The sequence below is a fragment of the Erpetoichthys calabaricus genome, chromosome 1, assembly GCF_900747795.2.
Source record: "Erpetoichthys calabaricus chromosome 1, fErpCal1.3, whole genome shotgun sequence".
Classification (NCBI taxonomy): domain Eukaryota; kingdom Metazoa; phylum Chordata; class Cladistia; order Polypteriformes; family Polypteridae; genus Erpetoichthys; species Erpetoichthys calabaricus.
In genome coordinates, this window is record NC_041394.2 from 57,677,641 (window position 1) to 57,701,795 (window position 24,155).

General features: G+C 43.2%; 1 protein-coding gene across 1 annotated transcript in view; it reads left to right on the forward strand.

The window, feature by feature from the left end:
- LOC127529804 (uncharacterized) overlaps positions 1–6,093 on the forward strand; it is a 29,030-nt gene extending 22,937 nt beyond the window's left edge. The window contains exons 6-8 of the mRNA XM_051934662.1: positions 2,083–2,111; positions 5,492–5,529; positions 5,922–6,093. Coding sequence (XP_051790622.1) covers positions 2,083–2,111; positions 5,492–5,529; positions 5,922–6,026 — 172 coding nt within the window. The 3' untranslated portion in view covers positions 6,027–6,093. The remainder of the gene's footprint in view (positions 1–2,082; positions 2,112–5,491; positions 5,530–5,921) is intronic.
- Positions 6,094–24,155: the final 18,062 nt, after the last annotated feature.

The window sequence follows — 24,155 nt, forward strand, 5'->3', positions numbered from 1 at the left end:
TTTTCCTTGTAATGTGTTGTTTTTAATCTGTACTACAGTGGCCCTATAGTACAGAGCACAAAACAAACTGAATCCTGCAATAAAGAAATGAACAGAATTGTATAAAAACAAACTAGAAAAAGCATAATCAAATTTAAAGTATAAATGGTAACGCAAAAACAAATCACAAAATGGAAAAGCAAATGTATGTATGTACAAACAAATAACAGAACACAAAAAAATTAAAAATGCAAAACACATCAGAAACAAATGCAAAAAAGCACCGTAGAAACAAAACAATGACTGCATTTAAAATTTGGAAAGCATTCAAACAAAAAGAGCACTGTGCGAACCAAATTAAAGTGTGAAGAAAAACTATATTATTTTTTAATTGTGGTTAATTTGTACTGCCCTCCAGGAAGGCAGCACCATTTTTTTAAAATTAAATATCGGGAAAAATGCAAAGTTAAAAAGCAAGCCATGGTCAGAAAATCAATCCTATCCATCAAATAAACTAGGAATGTATTCAAAACATCCAAGGTCAGAACCAAGAGCAAGAGATCAGAAATTGGGAACATAAAAATGTTTCTTTCCTTAAAACCAAAACACAATCGAAAATTCAAAGTCAAAAAGGCAATAGCTAAGATTCACTTACTAGGAAAAACCAAAAGCAGCAGTCCTTAACACATTTTATCAAGATTTATGTATAAACTCAAATAAAATATCCAACTTTTAAACCTCGACCTAACAAGGCCTCTGAAACACACCGCCAGCAACTGCAGGTCGCATCTTGACAGCAGAATTGACAAAATGATGGCACCTGAGAGAAAAGACAAAATGAAGTTGCAGTAAAAAGTAAATAAATTTAAAACTTTATTAAGGTGCAAAAAACATAACAGCAAACATTACATTGGACTCTCTGTGTGTCACACCCTATAATCAATATACAATTAGCCACAAACTCTGATAGGATTGGCTCAACAAAGTTTTGAAACTCAGAGATCATAACACATGTGTTCATAATCCCCATATTGAGTAGTGGAGATGATTTATTTTTCTTTTGCAATGCACTTTCAAGCTGTCATTCATCTGGTGCTAAATTGTCTTAAATATTGTTAATGACCCCTCAATCCTAATGTTTTGATTATCTTACACCCTGAATTATTTTCTTTTTATTTCAGATTATCATATCAACTTTAATATTTCTAGCATTAATGCAAGCAATTTTACTGAATTAGTTAATTTTTCTTCATATTCTGTATAGGCTAGTAATTTCAAAGTTATCTTTTATGTCTTCATTAATATTACTGTCTGTTACCAGACATAGGATATTATTTTATGCCATTCTTGACTAGCCTAGTCATGCGCCTTCTTAAAACATCAGTGCCCATCTGCTTCAGCTGTAACCCATCTAAAGAGCACAGATCATTTTTATTCTGAGGTAACCCAGTTTTCAAAAATCCCATGCCCTTCTATCCAACACTAAGATATAAAATGCACATTAAATCTTCTTATCCCCTCAGTCTGGAACTGGCAGATCTCCAGAGAAGACCACCTTGTCACTTTTGCTCCTCAATATAGTATTTGTCTCTTGTACCCGTATTTCTGGAAGACCAAATGACTCCCTGCCACTGGAGTAAGCCCGTGTCTTAACATTTCAAATAAATAAATTCTGGAGGCTGGTTTAGTGGTGACCTATTGCAGATTCTCATCTCTGCCTGTTGCCTCAGAGTTCTTGGCTAAGAATTCCAGCGGTGGAGGGTAATGGTATTGTTCAGTGACCTGTAACACTGGGGTTGATATCCCTGGTGATTGTGCACATGCGTGGGTTGTTCTCCAAATATAGTAGTTTTCTCCCACAATCCAAAGACATGCCTATTGGCTACTTAGTCACTCAAACTTTCCCCACATGAGTGCGTATTTGATGTGATGGGCTGGTGCCCCATCCTGAGTTGGTTCACAGCTTGTGCCCAAAGCTACCAGGATAGTCCCAGGCCCCCACAAATTTAATTTGGAAAATGAGGACACAGAAAATGGATGGATATATTGTATTACTCAAAAAAAGTGTTTTAAATTAATTAATTTGTTTGTTTGTTTGTATAGGATGAAGAACAGGAATAATAATTCTATTGGTAAGAAATATTTTACCTAAGTATATTTAGTAGGGGCCTTTAATATTTCACACCAAATGTTTAATTAGACAATAAAGAAAGGGTAGAAATCCTCTTAACGAACAATAGTATTGAAGAATAAATTAGGTTCATATTTATCTGGAAGCCTACTCTAGAACAATTTAAATTGCCCTCTCTTTTCCTTTGAATTCACTTCATTGCACCTGACCAATTTTAGATGTCTAAAATCCTTCCATATGAATTTGATATACGGATTATGCATTTTTAGATTAAATGTTTAAATAATGATTCAAAGATGATTTTTAATATGGAATGTTGATGTTTGTTTATTTGATAATGGGCATCCATTGTGTTTTTTCAGTTTAAAATGTAAAGTAAAATGCTGGGCAGATATCAAATGTAAATTCAATAATTTAAGATGTCATGGAAGTGGTCTAGGAAAAATGGCTTATTTTGATAAAACCAAATTATATTAGTGAGGAAGCCATTATAGCATAGACAAAAGCTTGTCAAAGATTTATTGCTCAATTATGTTAAAATCGAGCAATGCTCTCTTTTTAAAGTGACCTACCCAAGTAACCTCATGTTGCACGGCTTGTTCTTTACTGTACAAAAATTTCTTCCAAAATTTACCTATTTTATTAATCCCCTTATTTTTTAAGTACAAATCAAAACTATATGTTGATGTTATTGCTTTCTGATTATCTACCTGATTTATATATTGGGTCATCCTGTTTAATACAAAAGCAAAAATAGAAATAACAGCCATCTTGATGATGCTTTGCCCCAACTTTGGGCTAAAGAAAATTGTTAACAAAAAGATTTTCAAGGCTCAGTTAATCGTTGAGAGGTCCTTCTTGCAAAGGACTCCTCCTTCAAAGATGTCTAGTGGCTTTCTTCCTGTGGGATCAGGGAGAGAAGGAGAAGACAGTTAGCGGCAGTGCTCCCTCATGGTCCTATGGGTTATTACATACTTTAACAGAGCCCATGAGGAGATCCACAGACTTACATGTGTGACTAAATACACTTCATTGGATTTTCCCCTTATCCTGATGTGTTTGGACCTCTCTTGGCTGATGCTCCCTCTTTTGAGTATGATCTTATAAAGCCTGCCTCCCAGACATTATGACTTCAAGGAATTACTAGCTTCATATCTGCTTTAATACTTCCCATTTTTGAAGGAAACTTTCAACATGCCTCCTATTCCTTTACTCCTCCTCATGTGTCTCACTCTCCCACCTCCTATTTCAATCGTGTCACCAAAGCAAAACTGACCAATCATATCGCTTTGAAGGACTGGACACACACACGCACACATCTTTTATTTATATATGTCAAATACCTCAATCCAAGCTTTTCTCTCATTTCTCCAGGTTTCTGTGTACAGGTCTGGCAGTGATTATTTAACTCAAAGCAAAAGGGGTGCTGAGGTGTCACAGCTTCACCTAGGGCACCAAAAATGCTAAAGCTTGCCCTGGACTGCAAAAAGCAGGAGGCAGACCACACTCCTATCTACATCAGTAGGGATTCTGTAGAGAAAGTCACCAACTTTAAATTTTCTTGGAGTTATCATAACTGATGAGTTTAAACAGTCACAATATATCTCAACTGTTATTAAAAAGGCTCCATGATGCCTTCATTAATGCAAGAAAACCTCCATATGTGAACAATGGAATCCATCCTGACTCACTGCATAATATACTGGTAGAGTACACATTTAGCCCATAACTGTAAAGTTCTGCAGATGATGGAGAAATTGGCTCAGGACCAGGCCCAGCTCCCAGGGGTCTTTTAGCTGGGCTAAATAAAAATAATTATTTATTAATATTATTTATTATATAAATAATAAATACCACCTTTTAAAAATTATGAGAAATGCTGGAGCAGTTCTAGAGAAAAGTGGCAATGTTAAAAATGTACCTATAACTACTGTTCTGTGCATACTCATCATCAATCATAAATAATGGAGTACAATGCAGGACAGGATTTATGGAGTTTTAACACAAGTTTTATTGTAAGATCATTTGAGAAATGCTGGAACTTACCCTTTAGTAATGTATTCAAAGTCTACCGCTGGAATTGCGGTGCCGTGTTTATCATTTAATTTTACTTTGTCATGTCTGATTCTCCGAACATGCTTATACCAGTTTTAGTATTATTATTAATATTATTATTTTTATTATTATTGTGTCTGGATTATTATCTATGGTGTAATGTACACTTTTTTGCCCCCTCCTCTCAAAATTTATAATGGGTCGGTGCCCAAGTGCATTACATTGTATTATAAAGACCTGGAGGAAGAGGCTCTTCAGATCTGGACCTAGGGCCACTACAGTACATACTGATTATGTCACTTTGTAAAATGTTGTTAATTTTTGGAATCTGTTTAAGGTACCAGTTACAATGTCTCTTACATTTGCACTGTGTGTGTTGAGTTAAAAATGGCGACTACTTCCATAGATGGCACCATCAAACTAACCCCATGAAAACTGAGGCATGAGTGTTCTATTATTCATTGTCTGTAATTTGTATTATACCACTGTCATTAGTATGTGAAATGCATTAAAGCAGGGAATCTCATTGTTCGTATAAAAATAAGCAGAACCTCGTTGTACACATAAGAGTCAAACTTAATCTCAAACTAAACATGGATGTCCCACAATGTCTCGGACCCATCTTTCTCTAAGGTACTTGCCAAGTTGCGTTCCCTCTAGCTTCCTACAAAACCATTGCTCATTTCCCTCAACACCACCCCTGTCAGCTTCTTGCAGCATTTAAGTTTTGTTTTGTATTTTTTCACCATACCTTCCAGTCACTTATATTTCTTTTATCGGTGTGCACCTTCTGTTCTGGGTGTTTCATGCTAAATGATGTCAGCACAAGTTTGCAGTGAATACTTCTGAGGTTTCCTCTTCCTATGACAACAGTATTTTTCCTATGCATATTAACCCAAAAATACTGGCACATAGCTCCTATTTTGTATCAAAGCGTGTACTTTAATGGCAATAACATACTGTATGCAGCTCCTTAGTATAAAGAATATGAAGTTTGCCAGCCCTTTGCTCTGACACTTCTGTGTAATATCATTTTAGTATTTGACCTCAGATTGTTCAAACAAGAATGTTTTAATTGTGTCTACCTCCTTTCTGTACTCTTTGTATTTTAAGTAATCATAAATGTCAAAAGAAAATTTTTCCCTGCATCCCTGTTTGAGATAATGGATGGATGGTTAAATGGAGGGCTTAATTTTGCCCTCACAATATTCTGTGTCTGATAATTAGTTCATCTGCTTGGGTCTTAAATCCTGTAAGCTCACTCTTTACAGTATGACTACAATATGTTATTAAAATGGCAATTTTATTTTCTTAATTTATTTTCAGTAGCAGTTGTTTCTACAGGAGAACACAAACAGCAACAGGTCAGTAGAATAACCATACAATACCCATTTTTGGTTTAAGTAAAATAAGCACAAGATATATATTTTTTGATATCCCTGAATCTCCTTTATGTATTTTATTGTTGGCAACAATAGACACACCCTTGATGTGTATTAAGCCAGAACTTTTGAAAGTTACGTTGATTAGTAAAATAAACTTAATAAAAACTTGTCTTAATTAATAAAGACTTGTCTACATTTAAGATTCCAAAATAGGAAAATGTGTCATAAGGTGGACATGACAGCTCATCAGTTGGTATTCCCTTCTTATAAATTAATTTCACAGAAACTTCTTACTGTCTTCTAATGCTGTCTATACCACTAGAAACAACTCTGTAAGTTTATTAGTTGAATGACAATTTTTTTCTCAACAGGATCAGGAAGTTCAGTACAGCCTGATAAACATTGCAGTGTCAAATAAGCAGCAGCCTGTTAATTCAGAAGAAAGGGTAATATATTGTGATATTGTTTCAAAATAAGATAAAAGCAATATTTATTGGGCTTTCAAAAATGTGTCCTATAGACAATAAAGTTACTCAAGTAACAGCTCTGGCTTTGAATTCTTGGACTGAGTGGTACACTGCATCTATTTTGGTTTGAATGGGTCTAATGCACATCCAGTATTTTAAACATTGATTTCTGCTTTTCATTTAACCTCTTTCATCAATTCATTCAGCATGATATGATTACGTGGGCTTGAAAATGTTTTCTGTTATGGTTCTTTTACATTACAGGGTCATAGGAAAACACAGTTAATTCTAACAGTTTCAAGTATAAAGCAGGGATGATCTTGAACTCACTCTCACTCACTTAAACCATGTACTCTGCTAGCACCTTGGAAAAACGTCAAATGCATGTGGTGGGGAATAAATCCTCTATGAGGCCATGATGTTATCTCCCAGCAGTGAAATGAGAAATGAAAAATCAGTTTGTGTCTTTGAGCGTGGTGCTTTACTAGTAGAGTGTTTCAGGAGGTGGGTAAGTGCATGGTCAAGCCACCTCATAATCTGGAAACAGACTGATCTATTTGGAAGGTAGAGATGGTTCATTTGCGGTTGCACTTTGTGCTTTTGCTGTAATCATATTTTCATTGTATGCTTTGATTAATAAATCACACTTTCTGATAAAGACCTTGACATTGGCACTCTTTGTCATATATTAGGGCGGCAGGGAAAGGTGTCTTTGTACGATAGACCGTAAAAATATACTGTATCTGTGTGAGTAAGGTATGTGGTAACAAATGAATAGGAGATTAAACATGCTCAGTGATGAAGAGTATAATTTTTAAGTAATATTTTAAAATGTTATTTTTTTAAATTAAGAACAATACTATATTTGTAAGCATTGTCAAATAAAACATGGTTGACTGGATTGTCATTTTTGTGGTTTTATTATTCCTGCCACTCCATTATAGTTTACAAATATATATTTTTCCACTAGTTTACATTTACAAAATTGTGGTCTACACCATTAATGCTATAATTTTGCTTTTGTATTTAGCATGGAACTAATTCTCAGCTAGAATGTATCTGTTATAACATGGCTGTCCTTTGACCTATTGTCATTGCAATGCAAACAATTCAAGCAAATTAATGCCACATTAAGTCTAATTGCTGAGAAAGCTGAGAAACTACCAATACAGTTTGGATTTTGGATCTGCTTTGTATACAGACTTTAGGTGGTGTTAGGGTTGTGTATTACCTGAGACCTGCTGCAGAGCTGCTGGCCGTAATGCAGTAATCAGATGGTGAATGCTATGTAATTAATAGAATGTCATTCTCAAACAGCTACCAACTCTAAAAACATATTTTTCATGTTTGAATATGAATCAATCCAGAATATATTGCATTATGTTTTCACTGAAATGTGGTGCAAGTACTCATGAAAACAAACACTGTGAATGTTTAAGGAGCAGTGAGCGGTTATGTTGAAGCTCTGATACAGACAGCTGTTGATTACAGCACCCACACTTTCTTGCTTTTTCTTTTTTAAACTTCATAATGTTGCCTGATTATTTATTACATTAAAAATATTTGTAAGGCACCACAAGGCCACTCCCTTCCCAAAAAATGCGAAAGAGTCTTCCACAGGTGAAGATCCAAAGTGAGGATAAAAGTAAAGCGGAACGGATTCAGACCTGGCCTGACTTCATGTAATGAGAAATGTTCTATTGCTTTCATGTAAGTTGTCTGAACTGTTATATCTCATTGCGAGTTACAACAAGTTCGGGTATTATGATATTTTGGGTACTGCAGAGAACTGGCTTACTTACGACCTTTTATTTCAGATGTTATTTTAATGCTGGATGGGTTGCTTCAGACTCAGTGAAAAAAACAGAAGGGGAATGAGATTTTTGTGAAAGTTAAAAAGGGAGCACAGCACAATAAAAACTAAAACTATATATATACAGGGTATATATATATATATATATATATATATATATATATATATATATATATATATATATATATATTGTAAAAAAGACACAAAATGCAGATAAAGGTTTGGGGTTTTCTGGCCCCGTATAATGTAGGAAAGTGCAGAATATTAATTGTAAACAGTACAATGATTTCATAACACCCTCCGCCATCATGGCGGATGGGAGGAACATTTATGAAGGGGCACCGGAAATGGTTGAATGGGCTGATGGGAAGGAACCGAGATGGATGCTGGGATTGCTGACGTCATCGGGGTGAGACAGAGGGAAGGCGGAAGTGGCGTGTTGAGATTCCGTGTTCAGGAAGATTCATGGTGGTGTTGTGTCTTTCTTTCTGTTGAGATAAAGAGAGAGAGGTTAGTACCCCGCCATTCCCGTCTGGTATATGCTTTCGCGTTACAGTTTGGATTGTTCCGTGGCTCCCTAATCATGCGTGCGTGACATGACCCCCCCCCCCCTCAGCCCAGACCCGACATTGGGTCGGGCGGACCGAACCGAGAGGTCGTGAACCCGGGAGAGGGCATCAGCATTGGCTTGAAGGGGACCCCGATGATAAGTAACGGTAAACTTATAGGGCTGCAGGTCCAAGAACCACTTGGTGACACGAGGGTTCGACTCCTTGTGTAGGGCCATCCACTGGAGAGCAGCATGGTCCGTTACCAGGGTGAACTCTCAACCCAGCAGGTAGTACCGCAGATGAATCACCGCCCACTTAATGGCCAAGGCCTCCCTCTCCACCGCCACGTACCTGGTCTCTCGGTCCAACAATTTCCGGCTCAGGTATATCACGGGATGTTCGGCACCATCAACGCTTTGGCTCAGCACGGCACCCAGGCCTGTGTCCGAAGCTTCGGCCTGGAGAATAAAAGGTAAAGAGAAGTCAGGGGTGTGTAAGATAGGTGCCGATGTTAGGGCCGTCTTTAAGTCACTGAATGCTTGTTCCGCTTTCTTGTTCCATACCACATACACAGGAGCCCCTTTCTTTGTGAGATCAGTCAAGGGTGCTGCCCTTTCGGAGAAACGGGGAACAAACCAGTGGTAGTATCCCGCTAACCCCAAGAAGGCTTGCACCTGTTTCTTGGTTATCGGACGGGGCCATTCCAGGATGTCTTTTATTTTGGAGCATTGGGGTTTCACCTGTCCCCGCCCAACTAGGTAGCCTAAATATTTGGCCTCCCTCAAGCCAAAGTAGCACTTGAGGGGATTGATGCGGAGGCCGGCCTTCGCTAGTGTGGCAAGAACAGCATACACCTGCAGTATATGTTCCTCCCAGGTGCCGGAATAAATGACCATGTCATCCAAGTAGGCGGCACAATAGGACTGATGGGGCCGGAGCACTCTGTCTATCAGACGCTGGAAGGTCGCTGGTGCCCCAAATGGGAGGACCTTATACTGCCAATGTCCACTAGGGGTACTGAAGGCTGTTTCCTCTCTGGCGGATGCCGTTAAGGGAATTTGCCAGTACCCTTTAGTCATATCCAAGGTAGTCAAGTATTATGCCTTACCCAGGCGTTCTAATAGGTCATCCACTCTGGGCATGGGGTAGGCATCGAATATGGAAACCTGGTTCAGACGTCTGAAGTCATTGCAAAACCTCCAGGAACCGTCTGGCTTAGAAACGAGGACGATAGGACTGGACCAGGGACTATAGCTCTCCTCAATAATATTCATGTCTAACATCCTCTGGATTTCAAGTTCCACTTCCATCCGTTTTTCCTCCGGGAGGAGATAGGGTCTCTCCCTGACTACCACCTACGGGTCAGTAGCGATATCGTGCTCAATCAGCGAAGTACAGCCAGGTAACTCGCTAACCACTACGGGGACGGCTTGGATTGCTTGTTCCAGCTCCTGCCGTTGTGATGGTGTTAAGTCCAGACCGAGGTTAAGGGTGGTTTTTTCTGCGAAAAGGGAGAGAGCTGTACCGGAGGGTGGAGCCTCGTCCCTATCTCTCCACGGCTTTAACAAGTTCACGTGGTACACCCTCTCGCTTGGTCTACGATTTGGTTGTTTCACCAAATAATCTACCAGCCCCTTTCGCTCCTTTACCTCATAAGGGCCCTGCCAATGGGCCAGTAATTCGGAGTGGGACGTGGGTACAAGTACCATTACGCAATCTTCGGGGTGGAATTCCCTGAGGACTGTGTTCCGATTATAACACCGGGCTTGCGCTGTTTGAGCACGAGTCATGTGATCTTTTAGGATAGGCCGGATCTTGTTCATTCTATCACGCATTTGCGCAATATATTCCAAAACATTATTGCCGGGTCAAGCCTCCTCTTCCCAGCCTTCCTTTAAAATATCTAAAAGTCCCCGGGGTTGGAGTCCATATAGGAGTTCAAAGGGGGAAAAACCCGTGGAGGCTTGTGGCACCTCCCGGTAAGCAAAGAACACGAAAGGTAAAAGCTCATCCCAGTTCCTACCATCCGCGCTGACTACCTTGCGTAACATCTGTTTAAGCGTCTGATTGAAGCGCTCCACTAAACCATCGGTCTGTGGGTAATAAACAGACGTTTTCAGATGTTTAATTCTGAGTAACTTAGCCACTTCCCTGAACGTATCTGAAGTAAAGGGAGTACCTTGGTCCGTGAGGACTTCTTTAGGTATTCACACTCTAGAAAAGAGTTTGACTAATTCCCGTGCGATATTCTTAGAAGTAGCGGTACGTAAGGGCACCACCTCTGGATATCGAGTTGCGTAATCTACCATGACCAATATATATTTCTGGCCACGGTTCGAAGGTTCAAGGGGACCTACAAGATCAATACCGATACTTTCAAAGGGAACGTCAATGAGGGGAATAGGAACTAGAGGAGCACGGTCCTTCCTAGGAATCTGACGGGTCTGACACTCCGGGCAGGACTGACAGAAACATTGAACCTCCTCATTTATTCCTGGCCAATAAAACCGCAGTTTGATTCTCTCTAGCGTTTTTTCGGTTCCCAGATGGGCACCTAGGAGATGGGAGTGTGCTAGCTCGCAGACCTCCCGCCGGAAAGTTCACGGCACTAACAACAACTTCCGTACTCCCCCTTCGTTATTCGCGACCCGAAATAACAGATCATTCTCCAATACAAAGTAGGGCTCCGGTTGCAAGGAACTGTCTGACAACTGGCCATTTACTGAAACAATTGCATTCCGGGCGAATTTTAGGGAATCATCATTCCACTGCTCCCTTTTAAATGACGCGGGGGGTAGACCGGAACTGATTAGCCATAGAGTCTAGTGGGTCCGCATGGGCAGGAGCCCTGCTAATCCCCTGACTCGTGTCCTCGCCTGGATCATCTTCCGGGTCAGGGTCCAACGCCAGAGAATCTTCCCCCCGGTCGCTGTTACCTTCGTGATTCGCCCGTGTGCACGCCGTGGGAGCCGCGGGGATGGCGCTTCGCCCACCCATAACAAGACCCAACCTAGCCTCAGGAGTGGTTTTCTGTTTACCGCGGGTATTTTTTGACCAGTCGTGTCCCAAAATGACTGGAAAAGGAGGCTCGGGTAACACTGCGACCATCAACTGAGTTAAGCCACCTTTCCATGATATAAAACACTTTGCGGACTTATAAGGCTTGGTCTCCTCGTGTACACAAGTTACACTGACATGCTGATATAGCCACTGTTGCGGTAAAACATAATGGCGAGCAACAATGGTTATGTTGCTGCCGGAATCAAACAATGCAAGCACAGAATGACCATTAACTAAAACCACTCCCGTATTCGGTATAGCCAGAGGGTTTGACAGAGCACAATACGTCTCCGTGGTGGCCCACGTACAGTCCATTGGCTCCTGTTGCGGCTGGTAAAGAGGGCAGGCAGGCAGCAGGTGACCGAGGTCTCCGCACTTGAAACAGCGCGGTGGGCCTGGTCTGTCTTTGGGTTTCGGCGAAGCTTCTGCCGCGCGACGTGTGGGCTCGGGGTGACTGGCTCGTCCCTGTTGGGCGCCACGGGTCGACTTTTCCGACCCCCCGATTCAGAGGACCGCGAGTTGACGCTCCAGGACCTCCAAGAGTCCTTTCATGTGTTTGTAGGGGTGTCTACGGACCAGCTGGGCGAGATATCCCAGCATTGCGTTCACTAAGCCCTTACACGCCACCTGTTCTACTACTTTACGTGCTTGGGGTCCTTCTGGCCTTAACCAGCATCCCATTTTGCTCCAGAATTCGAAAGCCTGGGCTCGAGCAGGTTGGTCGGGGTTGAACTGCCAGGTTCGCCACTCACTCGCCTGCTGGTCCATAGTGATGCCGTAGCGACTTAGGATCTCTGGTTTAAGGAGGTCATAATCCGCGGCCTCCTCCTCGGGGAGGTCATAATAGGCCCGCTGCGCAGCATCCTTCAGGTACGGAGCCAAAATGAACGCCCATTCCGCCCGCGGCCACTGGTTGCGAGAGGCGGTCCTCTCAAATATGCCGAGATAAGACTGTATATCATCAGCTTCTGTCAGCGGTACCATCGGAGGAGGAGGAAGTCGGGCGGGCTCCGGTCTTAACGATTCTGCCGCTGTCAGACTTGCCTTGGTCTCTTCCAACTCCCGCATTGTCGCGGCATGCGCTATCTGGAGGTTCTGAATCTGGGAAGCCATCCCGGTCAGAACGTCGTTCAGGTCCTGTCCTTCTGACATGTTCGAACACTTCTTCAATCCTGCTGACTATGCCACTGTAAAAAAGACACAGAATGCAGATAAAGGTTTGGGGTTTTCCAGCCCCGTATACTGTAGGAAAGTGAAGAATATTAATTGTAAATAGTACAATGATTTCATAACACCGTCCGCCATCATGGCGGATGGGGGGAACATTTATGAAGGGGCACTGGAAGTGGTTGAATAGGCTGATGGGAAGGAACCGAGATGAATGCTGGGATTGCTGACATCATTGGGGTGAGACAGAGGGAAGGCAGAAGTGGCGTGTTGAGATTCCGTGTTCAGGAAGATTCATGGTGGTGTTGTGTCTTTCTTTCTGTTGAGATAAAGAGAGAGAAGTTAGTACCCCGCCATTCCCGTTTGGTATATGCTTTCGCGTTACAGTTTGGATCGTTCCGCGGCTCCCTAATCGCGCGTGCGTGCTAATATATATATATATTGTGACAGACGACCGGCTATGGACTCTGGTCATCACCCCCAGGCCGCTAGGAGGAGCCCTCCGGACAGCATATTTGTGCCCCGAGTTCCAGCAGGGCCTCATGGACTTTGTAGTGTTTTGACACAGCCCTGCTGGATACCTTGGGGGCCGCCAGGTGTCGCTGTAGGGGGACTAGTGAGCTCTGGCATGCCCTATAACCCGGGAGTGCATCTCAGTCACGTGACTGGAAGAAGCGATGTGCTCCCGGGATGAAGAAAAGGACTTTGCCCTGACCCAGAAGGAAAACGGACTTGTGGGTTTGGCTTGGAGCCACTTCCGGGTCAGGGGCTATAAAAGGACACTGGGAAGCCCAGAACACTGAGCTGAGCTGGGAGGTAGGGTGGCAACGTGTCTGGGAGAGGAGGAGTATTATCAGAGAAGAGTATTGTGTATTGTATATGAGTGTGGTGGAAGGAGTGCTTGGTGCACCTTATAGTAATAAAAAGAAATATTATTATATATTCACCTGGTTATCAGAGTGGTACCTGAGGGTTCGAGAGGTGGACACGAGCATCGACTGCTACAATATATATATATATATATATATATATATATATATATATATATATATTGTAGCAGTTGAGGTTCTGATCCAACTCTTGAACCCTCAGGTACCACTCCAAACACCAGGTAAAAGTCCAAGACTCTTTTATTATACAATAATTATGTGCACAAAGCACCCTCCACTCCACACTACTCATATACTCAATAAACCAAACACAATACTCTCTCCTCCGCTCCCAGACACTTCACCACCCTACCTCCCAGCTCAGCTCAGTGTCTGGGCTTTCCCAGAGTCCTTTTATACTCCCTGACCCAGAGGTGTTCCTGCCCAATAGTCCACAAGTCCTTATTCCTTCCAGGTCAGGGTAAACAGTCCTTATCTTCACCCCGGAAGCACGTCGTTTCTTCCTGTCATTGGATTATGACGCACTTCCGGGTTATAGGGCATATATGAGTCCACGGGCCTCCCTACAGCGACTCCCAGTGGTCCCCAAGGTATCCAGCAGGGCTGTGCATAAAAACTACATAGTCCATGGGGTATCCTGCTGGAATTCGGGGCCCGTCCATGCTGTCGGGAGAGCTCCTCCTGGCGGCCTGGGGGTGAGGGCTGGAATATGAAGCCGGCCATCCATCGCAATATATATATATATATATATATATATATAAAATGAACCACACGCCATGGCGCAACGTTAGGGGCATCGCCTCTGGTGCTGATGTCCGAGATTCGATTCCCGAGAGGGAGTGCAGTGGAGTGTGTACGCCTGATGAGCCCAGAATGAGGGCGAAACACGTGTCGCGTACTCTTTGCATTTATTTGACAGTAAACTATTTCAACCATATATATATATATAAATATATATTGTGAGCTGCGAAGCTAATCGTACCCCCAAAAGATACAGACGCCCCTGGGAAAACCCCTAGGAAACCCCTAGGAAACATAGACAAACTACCTTCACATTTCTCCTTTCCCTTCTGGCCGGCTCTGTCGCGTAATGTGCCTCTCACACGGTGCTCCGCCTTCTCAAAAAGCCTGCACAGGCTTCTTTCAGTTCGTTAAATTGATTATCTGCTTCTTTCTCTCTCTCAGACCTCTCCTGCTCCTGGCTTGTATTCCTCCTCCTCCGAAGAAGTCCTTGGTTGCTTTTAAATGACAAGCAGAGGTGTTAACTCTTTTCAAGGAGCACAGTTGAAACGCTTTTAAAAGATAAATGTTTGTTTGCAGTGTTTGAATAAAATTCCAGTCTCTTCAACTTCCTCTGGTCTTCTGTGCAATTTTGTAACCCAAGCGTGACAAGTGGTACCAGGAGTGGTTGCACAGATGGATGCACAGTTGGAAGCCGAATACCTTTTTCAAGTCGCCCAGAATGTTCCACTCCCATACGATCCAGAAGATGATTTAGATTCCGAGCGTCCTCCAAGTGTCCAACCTCCGAGTGTCCGACGAAGAGATACCCAACAGTATGTTCAGCCTCCAAGAGCTACTCCAATCCCTCAACAGTATGTTCCGCCTCCACCAACACCAACTCCTGCGCAAGTTGCTAGAGGAGTTGTTCCTCTGCCTCTGCTTCCGGACAATGCTAGGAATGTGCTGACGAAGATGGGTCCGTCTGATGACCCGGAGATATTTCTTTTGGCTTTTGAACAAGTGGCGACTTTGTTAGGATGGGACAAACGTCATTGCGCTGTTAACGTCACCCCGTTCTTATCCGGTGACGCCCTTCTTTCATTACGAAATGTACCTGCCGAAAAGCTTGGCGATTATGGTTTTTTGAAAGATCAAATTGTTTTGCGGAAAGCCACAACCTTTTTATCAAAAGGTTTTGCACTTTACAACTGGAGGCTGGATATGGACAGTTCTATCCGTGCACAAATACAAGATTTGATTGATAAAGTGCATTGCTGGTTTGAGGGAGATAAGATAGAGCGCATCGTGGAAAAGGTTGTTATGAACATAGTGCTGTTTGGAATACCTGCACCCATCCAAGATGAGTTTCTTCGTCACAACCTTGAATCACTGGATGTTATTTCCCAATGTTTAGAAGGCTCGCAGACCGCTTTGAGAACAAGCGGTGGCCTCGATACTCTGTATCCTGTATTACAACCTATAAGGGATCGCCCAGAGTATCCTCGTCAACTTGACCGTGGACCGGAATGTCGTCAACCGTCAGCAACTGATTATCGTGTGTCGTCGGCTAGGCCTCCAGGGAACACAGTTGGTTCAATCACGAATCACCGGTGCGATCAACCTGCTCACTTGGTGAGAGATTGTCGCCTGTCTCCAGCTCGTTCAAAGGAAGTTGGCATAGCGGAGGTTTGTTGTTCGAATATTCCGGATCCGTCGAAAAAGAAAGATGGCTTATTTTTCTCGTGAAGTTCGGGGGCCGAGAGGTGACAGCGTTGTTGGACTCAGGCAGTGACCTTTGTGTTGTCAGACGCGACTGTCTTGACGACAGTTACCATAGTAATACTGAGACTGTAAAAATACGCTGTGTACATGGAGATGTTAAAAACTATGAGACATTACTTCTTCCTTTAACTTATAAGGGTCGTCACTTTAAAGTGTGGTCTGCTGTTTCTGACTCATGCCCTTGGCCTTTGCTGATAGGCAGAAGGAATGCTCTTTTTCTCAGATTAATGGCTGAACATCGCTCGCCAGTTGATTCGCCTGTTGAACCTATTCGGGGGGAGGGAGATGGGGAACTGGTGGCAGTTGGGAACAATTTAGATCCCCAATTACATATTGAACCAGATCTCTCCAGTGAGTCTGAGGAAGACACCCCTCACAATTTCTCAGATTGGCAAGGCCCTTCCATATCCTCTCAGATTGTAAATGTTTCGGAACCCAAACTGAGTACTAGCGAGCAGCTGGGTTTTGTGCGCTTGCAGCGTGCTGATGGCACATTAGAATATACATTTAAACAGGCTTACACTGCTAGTGACTCCTATTACCAAGAGCGCGATAGCGGGAGCTTGAAAACACCACACTTTCTGGAGAAAGACGGTTGTCTTTTCAGTGATAACAGACCATTTGTTGGGGGAATTTATTGAGAATTAGTAGTACCTGAGGGACATAGGGAAGTTCTTTTACAGCTGGCTCACTCTCACATCTTAGGAGGGCACCTGGGGGCTGATAAAACCAGAGAGCAGTTATCAAAATGATTCTATTGGCTGAATATGGGAAAAGATGTTGAAAGGTTCTGCACTTCATGTCCTGACTGTCAAATCGTCTCCGCTTATAAGCCTCCTCGGGCTCCCCTATGCCTATTTTGGATGTCCCCTTTCAGAGGGTGGGATTGGATATTGTAGGACCTTTGCCTAAAACTAAAAATGGTTTCCAGTATATGCTGGTGTTAGTTGACTATGCAACGCGATATCCAGAAGTAGCTGCTTTGAAAAAGGCCAACTCCTCCTCTGTGGCCAAAGCTCTCTGTGTGATGTTTACTCGTATTGGCATTCCTAGGGAAATTTTAATTGACCAAGGCACATCTTTTACTTCTCATGTGATGAAACAATTATGTAAACGGTTCGCTATTAAGAAATTGGGCGCCACCGTTTACCATCCACAAACTAATGGTTTGACTGAACGATTTAACAAAACCTTAAAACAAATGATCAGAAGAGTTGCTCATAATGATCCCACAACATGGGACACTGTCCTGCCTTTTGTTTTGTTCGCTGTACGAGAATCGCCACAGGCATCCACTGGTTTGAGTCCTTTTGAGCTGTTATTTGGCAGGCGCCCAAGAGGCGTCCTAGATGTTGTACGAGAAGAATGGATAGGACATGAAACAACTTCGCTTGGGGAGGGTTTTGCAGAGCGAGTAGTTTCCTTACAAGAAAGAATTTCCAGACTTTCTTCTGTTGCTGTGGAGCATCAACAACGGGAACAGGAAACACAAAAACGACTTTACGATAGACGCAGTCAGCTTCGCGAATTCAAACCGGGCGATCGTGTTTTAGTACTGGTACCGTCTGACCCGCACAAATTCCTAGCTAAATGGCAGGGCCCAGCAGTTATTGAGGAGCGTATAGGACCAGTAAATTACAAGGTTAGAATACCAGGCCGGCGAAAACCATTCCAAATTTTGCACATTAATCTCTTAAAGAAATGGCACGACAGACAAGAGGTTCACACTTCCTTGACTGCTGTTTCTCAGACTGATGTTGTCATTGGCAACGATTTGACTGATTCACAAAAGACAGAGTTATTAAACTTAATAGAACAGAACACTGATGTTTTTTCAGACTTGCCAGGCGTCACGAGTTTAGCAGAACATAAAATCACCACTGAACCCGGTGTTCGGGTGCAGATGCGGCCATTTCGAATCCCGGAAGCACGAAGAAATATTGTGCGCAAAGAAGTCAAGAAGATGCTGCAGCTAGGTGTGATTCGTGAAAGCAAAAGTGACTGGTGCTCTCCGGTCGTGTTAGTTCCCAAGCTGGATGGTTCGTTTCGCTTTTGTATCGATTTTAGGCGCTTGAATAAGGTGTCTAAATTCGATGCTTACCCAATGCCCCGGGTAGACGAACTCTTGGGAAAACTGGGTCAGGCGACCTATATTTCCACGCTAGACCTCACAAAGGGTTATTGGCAGGTGCCTCTAGAGGCTAACAGTTGTGAGAAAACAGCATTTGCGACTCCTGATGGACTTTATGAATTTACAAGACTCCCGTTTGGTCTTCATGGGGCCCCTTTAACGTTTCAGTGAATGATGGATCAGATACTGTGTCCACATTCTGAATATTCAGGGGCGTATCTTGATGACGTGGTGATTTTCAGCAATGATTGGCATTCGCATTTAAAACGTCTCCAGGCTGTCCTTGATAGCCTAAAACAAGCTGGATTAACTGCTAACCCTAAGAAATGTAAACTAGGTATGTCTGAGACTCATTATCTAGGTTACTCCATGGGCAGGGGTTTACTTCATCCACAATTAAGGAAAATACAGGAGGTGCTCGCTTATTCACATCCTAAAATGCAAAAACAGGTGCGCGCTTTTCTTGGACTAGCTGGTTACTACAGAAGATTCATCCCTGACTTCGCAAATAGGGCTGCTCCTCTCTCAGAGCTTACTAAAGGAAGAAAAAAAACTCCCTATTATATGGACAGAACCTTGTGAACGTTCCTTTTCAGATTTAAAAAAAGCTTTGTCTTCTTATCCAGTGCTACGAAATCCCGATTTCTCTAAAGATTTTATTCTACAAACAGACGCTAGTGCATTCGGAGTAGGCGCGGTCCTTTCCCAGGAATTTGATGGTGAAGAACACCCTATTACATACTTGAGCAGGAAATTATTCCCCAGAGAACGCAATTATTCAACTATTGAGAAATAATGTTTGGCGATTAAATGGGCTATAGAAGCACTACGCTATTACTTATGGGGACGAAAGTTCACATTAGTAACTGATCATGCTCCACTTCAATGGTTGTACTGTCAAAAAGATACAAACTCCCGTCTCATGAGGTAGTTCTTAGGATTACAACCTTACAGTTTTGAAGTCAGGCATCGACCTGGCTCTGAGCACATTAATGCTGATGTTCTGTCACGTCTGTTTGAACCTTGTCTGGAGAATCGCTTGATTCACGAAAACGTGAATAAAGCTGAGGGAGGGGGTGTGAGCTACGAAGCTAATCGTACCCCCAAAAGATACAGACGCCCCTGGGAAAACCCCTAGGAAACATAGACAAACTACCTTCACATTTCTCCTTTCCCTTCTGGCCGGCTCTGTCGCGTAATGTGCCTCTCGCGCGGTGCTCCACCTTCTCAAAATGCCTGCACGGGCTTCTTTCAGTTTGTTAAATTGATTATCTGCTTCTTTCTCTCTCTCAGACCTCTCCTGCTCCTGGCTCGTATTCCTCCGAAGAAGAAGAAGTCCTTGGTTGCTTTTAAATGACAAGCGGAGGTGTTAACTCTTTTCAAGGAGCACATTTGAAACGCTTTTAAAAGATAAATGCTTGTTTGCAGTGTTTGAATAAAATTCCAGTCTCTTCAACTTCCTCTGGTCTTCTGTGCAATTTTGTAACCCAAGTGTGACAATATATATATATATATATATATATTGTGGTATATGGCCGGCAGCTCATCTTGGAGCTGCAGGGAGGCTCTGGGACTTATATTTTCCTTATAACCCGGAAGTACTTCCCAGTAACGGGGACAGAGGAAATGAAGTATTGAATCCGGATTGAAGAAAAGAGGTAGTTTTCATCTGACCCGGAAGTGCTGGGAAATCACATGGACTGAGGGATAGAAGCACTTCTGGGTCAAGAGATATAAAAGGATTGTGGGAAACCCCAGCAGGTTGAGTCAAGTTGGGAGGAAGGGTGACTGAGCTGCTGGGAGTGGAGTATTGTGATTGTTTATTGTATTATCAATTTATTATTGAGTATTGTGGAGTGGAGGTGCTTTGTGCACAGTATTATTATAATAAATTCATCATTTGGACTTTTATCTGGTGTCTGATGTGTGGTCTGAGGGTTCAAGGGGACGACAGTGCCCCCTATCTGTCACAGTGGCGTAGCCGGCAGGATTCTCTAGCCATCGTTTTGGCAGAGGACCTGGAAAAAATTTCTGTGGACAGAAAACCCAAAAGACAGCGTCGCAACACGCAGGAAAAAATCGCTGGAACCCAATTTACCAAGGCCGTAATGGGTAAGAAGGTGGGACGACAGTGCCCCCTATCTGTCACAGTGGCGTAGCCGGCAGGATTCTCTAGCCATCGTTTTGGCAGAGGACCTGGAAAAAATTTCTGTGGACAGAAAACCCAAAAGACAGCGTCGCAACACGCAGGAAAAAATCGCTGGAATCCAATTTACCAAGGCCGTAATGGGTAAGAAGAAGACTAAGCAGAGCGGCAGCACTAGCGGAGGTCAAACGCTCGTCTTTACCTATGCTCAGGAGGTAAGTAGGAGAGGCTACACGCGTCGGGAGAAGCTTGTGGAAGAAGACGACTGCTACGAGGTATGTGCCGGGAACGAAATTGAAAACATGTTTAAAATAATGCATTTTGTTCCGTGCTCATACCTGTGGAACAGCATCCGGATGTTCTGCAGGAAGCAGAGAAAAATCCCGAAGACAGTAGCGCTTTCCCATCTTAACATATGAGCGAGACGGACTTACGCATGTCGTGTGCCGGATAGGAACACGTGACCATCCCTGAAGGATTGTGGGAAAGAGAAGGTCTGCATCCTGCTGCTTACGGCTTCGCCCAAATAAAGACGGACTTGGTATTTCCGAAGGGGAAGGGGGAGGCGAGCAAAGTACCGCTCACCCCACGAAAAGGTAAGGAGGTTCGGGAAATGACTGATCGGTCCGCCGATAAATTGAAACAGGCGGTTCGCAGTCAGCCAAAGGCGGCACCGCGGGCCTCCGAGAAAGACTACAACTCCCAGAAGCCTTTGCACAACCCAAACGAGCACGTGCCTGAAGTGGACGTGCTCATTGGCTCCTGGCTGGGAGGTAGGGCTGATAATAGCTCGAGCCCACCTCCGGCCGATTTAACTAAAATAATGGACGTGCAGGAGCTGGAAAAGCTACTCCAGCCCGTACATGATTTCTTTTAGATGGTGACTGCAATAAAGAAGATTTTTGAGGAGCTGGGAGCAGCGGCCGAAGCGCCTTTTAAAAAGATAGGCGATTACCTGCAGCGATTGGGTCGGGAGCCTCCCGTAATGATTGATTCGGTGGTACATGTAAGGGTTACCAGTACCGTACAGAATCGAGGGATGCAGAGTCAAACGGGCCAGCGATTAATTAGTAGCGGGTGCCAAGTAACCTCGAGCCCTACAAAAAACATTAGTACGATGACCGAGTGTTTGGGGGAAGGAACAATCGTACCGGAGCAGCTGAATAGTGCTGCCTCCTGGAGCGATACGTTCTTAAAGACACCAGCACTGGTCACCGTAAAATCAAAAGGGGTTCAAACAGTAAAGGATCTCTCTCTGGCAAATAGAGAGACTCAGACTGTGGACAAGACCCAGATTAAACAGGAGATCCCAAAAGAGAAACGGGGGTCTCCTGATAAAATAGTGAAGGGAGCTTAGAGCTCAGATGCAGCTGTGGAACCCTCTTCAGTGGATAAAGGAAGCAGAGCCAGAATTTACAAACTGTTTCCAGTTCCGCAGAGGGAGAATAACAGGAGGACAGAGGCTGTGTTATGAATGCCGGCGGCCGGGCCATATTTGCCGAAATTGTCCTTGGAGAACAGGGGATAGAGTGACTCACTTATATAATGTTCCCCCTAGGTTCTCCAAGGAATACGTTCCAGGGCATAGCCAAGGTCCGACCAGAAATCCCTCCTGGAGGAAGACAACCCTCGCGGGGCTGGACGCTTCGAACCACGGTTCTCTGCTGAGGGGGGAGTACTGTGGTATATGGCCGGCAGTTCATCCTGACCAATACCCCCACGCCACCAGGTGGAGCCCTTCTTGCAATATGGAGGTGCCCCGAGTTCCAGCAGGGCATCATGTACAGTGGAGTTTTACATCACAGCCCTGCTGGATACCATGGGGGCTGCCAGGAGACACTGCACAGAGGCTCAGGGACTTATATTTTCCTTATAACTCGGAAATACTTCCCAGTCACGGAGACAGAGGAAATGATGTACTTCCGGGTTGAAGAAAAGAAGTAGTTTTCATCTGACCTGGAAGTGCTGGGAAATCATAGGGACTGAGGGATGGAAGCACTTCTGGGTCAAGAGATATAAAAGGACTGTGGGAAACCCCAGCAGGTTGAGCTGAGCTGGGAGGAAGGGTGACTGAGTTGCTGGGAGTGGAGTATTGTGATTGTTTATTGTATTATCAATTTATTATTGAGTATTGTGGAGTGGAGGTGCTTTGTGCACAGTATTATTATAATAAATTCATCATTTACACTTTTACGTGGTGTCTGAGGTGTGGTTTGAGGGTTCAAGGGGACGACAGTGCCCCCTATCTGTCACAATATATATATATATATATATGTATATACATCTTCTATATATATGAAATTCTTTTTACGTTTGAAACAGAAATTACATATGAGCGTTTGAAATGGAAATTACGCATGACCACACAGGAACAGGAAAAACATTCTTAATAAACCTAATTCTTGCCGAGAGAGCGAATGATGACATAGCTCTGGCTGTAGCGTTATGGGGAATCGCTTCTACATTATTAGATGGAGGCCGTACAGCACATTCGGCATTGCAATTACCATTAAACCTCGCTCACAATGAAAGTCCAATTTGCAACATACGCAAGGGCTCTGGAAAGGCAAAAGTCTTGCAAAATTTAAAGATAATAGTTTGGGATGAGTGCACCATGGCACATAAAAGAGCTCATGAAGACTTCAACCGAACAATGCAAGATCTCAGAGATCCTAGCAAAATAATGGGAGGTACTGTCGCTTTACTCGCAGGAGATTTTCGTCAAACATTACCAGTTATTCAACGAGGGACACTAGCGGATGAACTCAACGCGTGTTTAAAATCCATGCTTCTCCTACGGTCAGTTATATGTCGCGTGTTCTCGGGTAGGTACACCAAAAAATGTATACATTTATGCATGTAATGGGCAAACAAAAAATTTAGTTTACCCGAAAGCACTGCAGTAGTACTCAATGTATCTTTACTTCTTGAATCGCTTCTATATTATTAGATGGAGGTCGTACAGCACATTAGGCATTGCAATTACCATTAAACCTCGCTCACGACGAAAATCCAATTTGCAACATATGCAAGGGCTCTGGAAAGGCAAAAGTCTTGCAACATTTAAAGTTAATAGTTTCGGATGAGTGCACAATGGCACATAAAAGAGCTTATGAAGCCTTGAACCGAACAATGCAAGATCTCAGAGATCCTACGAAAATAATGGGAGGTACTGTCGTTTTACTCGCAGGAGATTTTCGTCAGACATTACCAGTAATTCCACGAGGGACACCAGCAGATGAACTCAACGTGTGTTTAAAATCCATGCTTCTCCCACGGTCTGTTATATGTCGCGTGTTCTCGGGTAGGTACACCAAAAAATGTATACATTTATGCACATAATGGGCAAACAAAAAATGTAGTATACTCAAAAACACTGCAGTAGTAGGCCTACTCAATTTATCTTTACTTCTTAAATGTTAATGTTTTACTGTTTAATAATTTACACTCTTCTTATATGTTGTTCAAATTCTTTTATCAAAATACCAGTAACAGCACACTGCAGAATACACTTGACTTGAGCATTCATAGTCTTCATCCTCTTTCTCTGTACGTTTAGCATTCGTTTGCTCAGATGTTGATGTGCTTGCTGCTTCCTGAGCAGCTCTTCTTTTCTCCACCCTAACGGCCCGCTGCTTCTCTTTCGTCGGCATTTTTTCGCGTTAAAACTGATTAAGTTAGTTTTTGTGTTGCAATTACTTAGTACATTTTCTTTAACCTTTCACTTAATCTGGCACTTAAGTCTTCAATCTGCCTCAAGAATGATTAGTGAAGGTGGTAGGGAATGAGAACGGTGCCCGTACGCATCTGCCGCCCTGCTGCGTGCTGCCGAGAGTTGATTCTACAATAAAATAAAATAAAGATAAAAAGAGTAA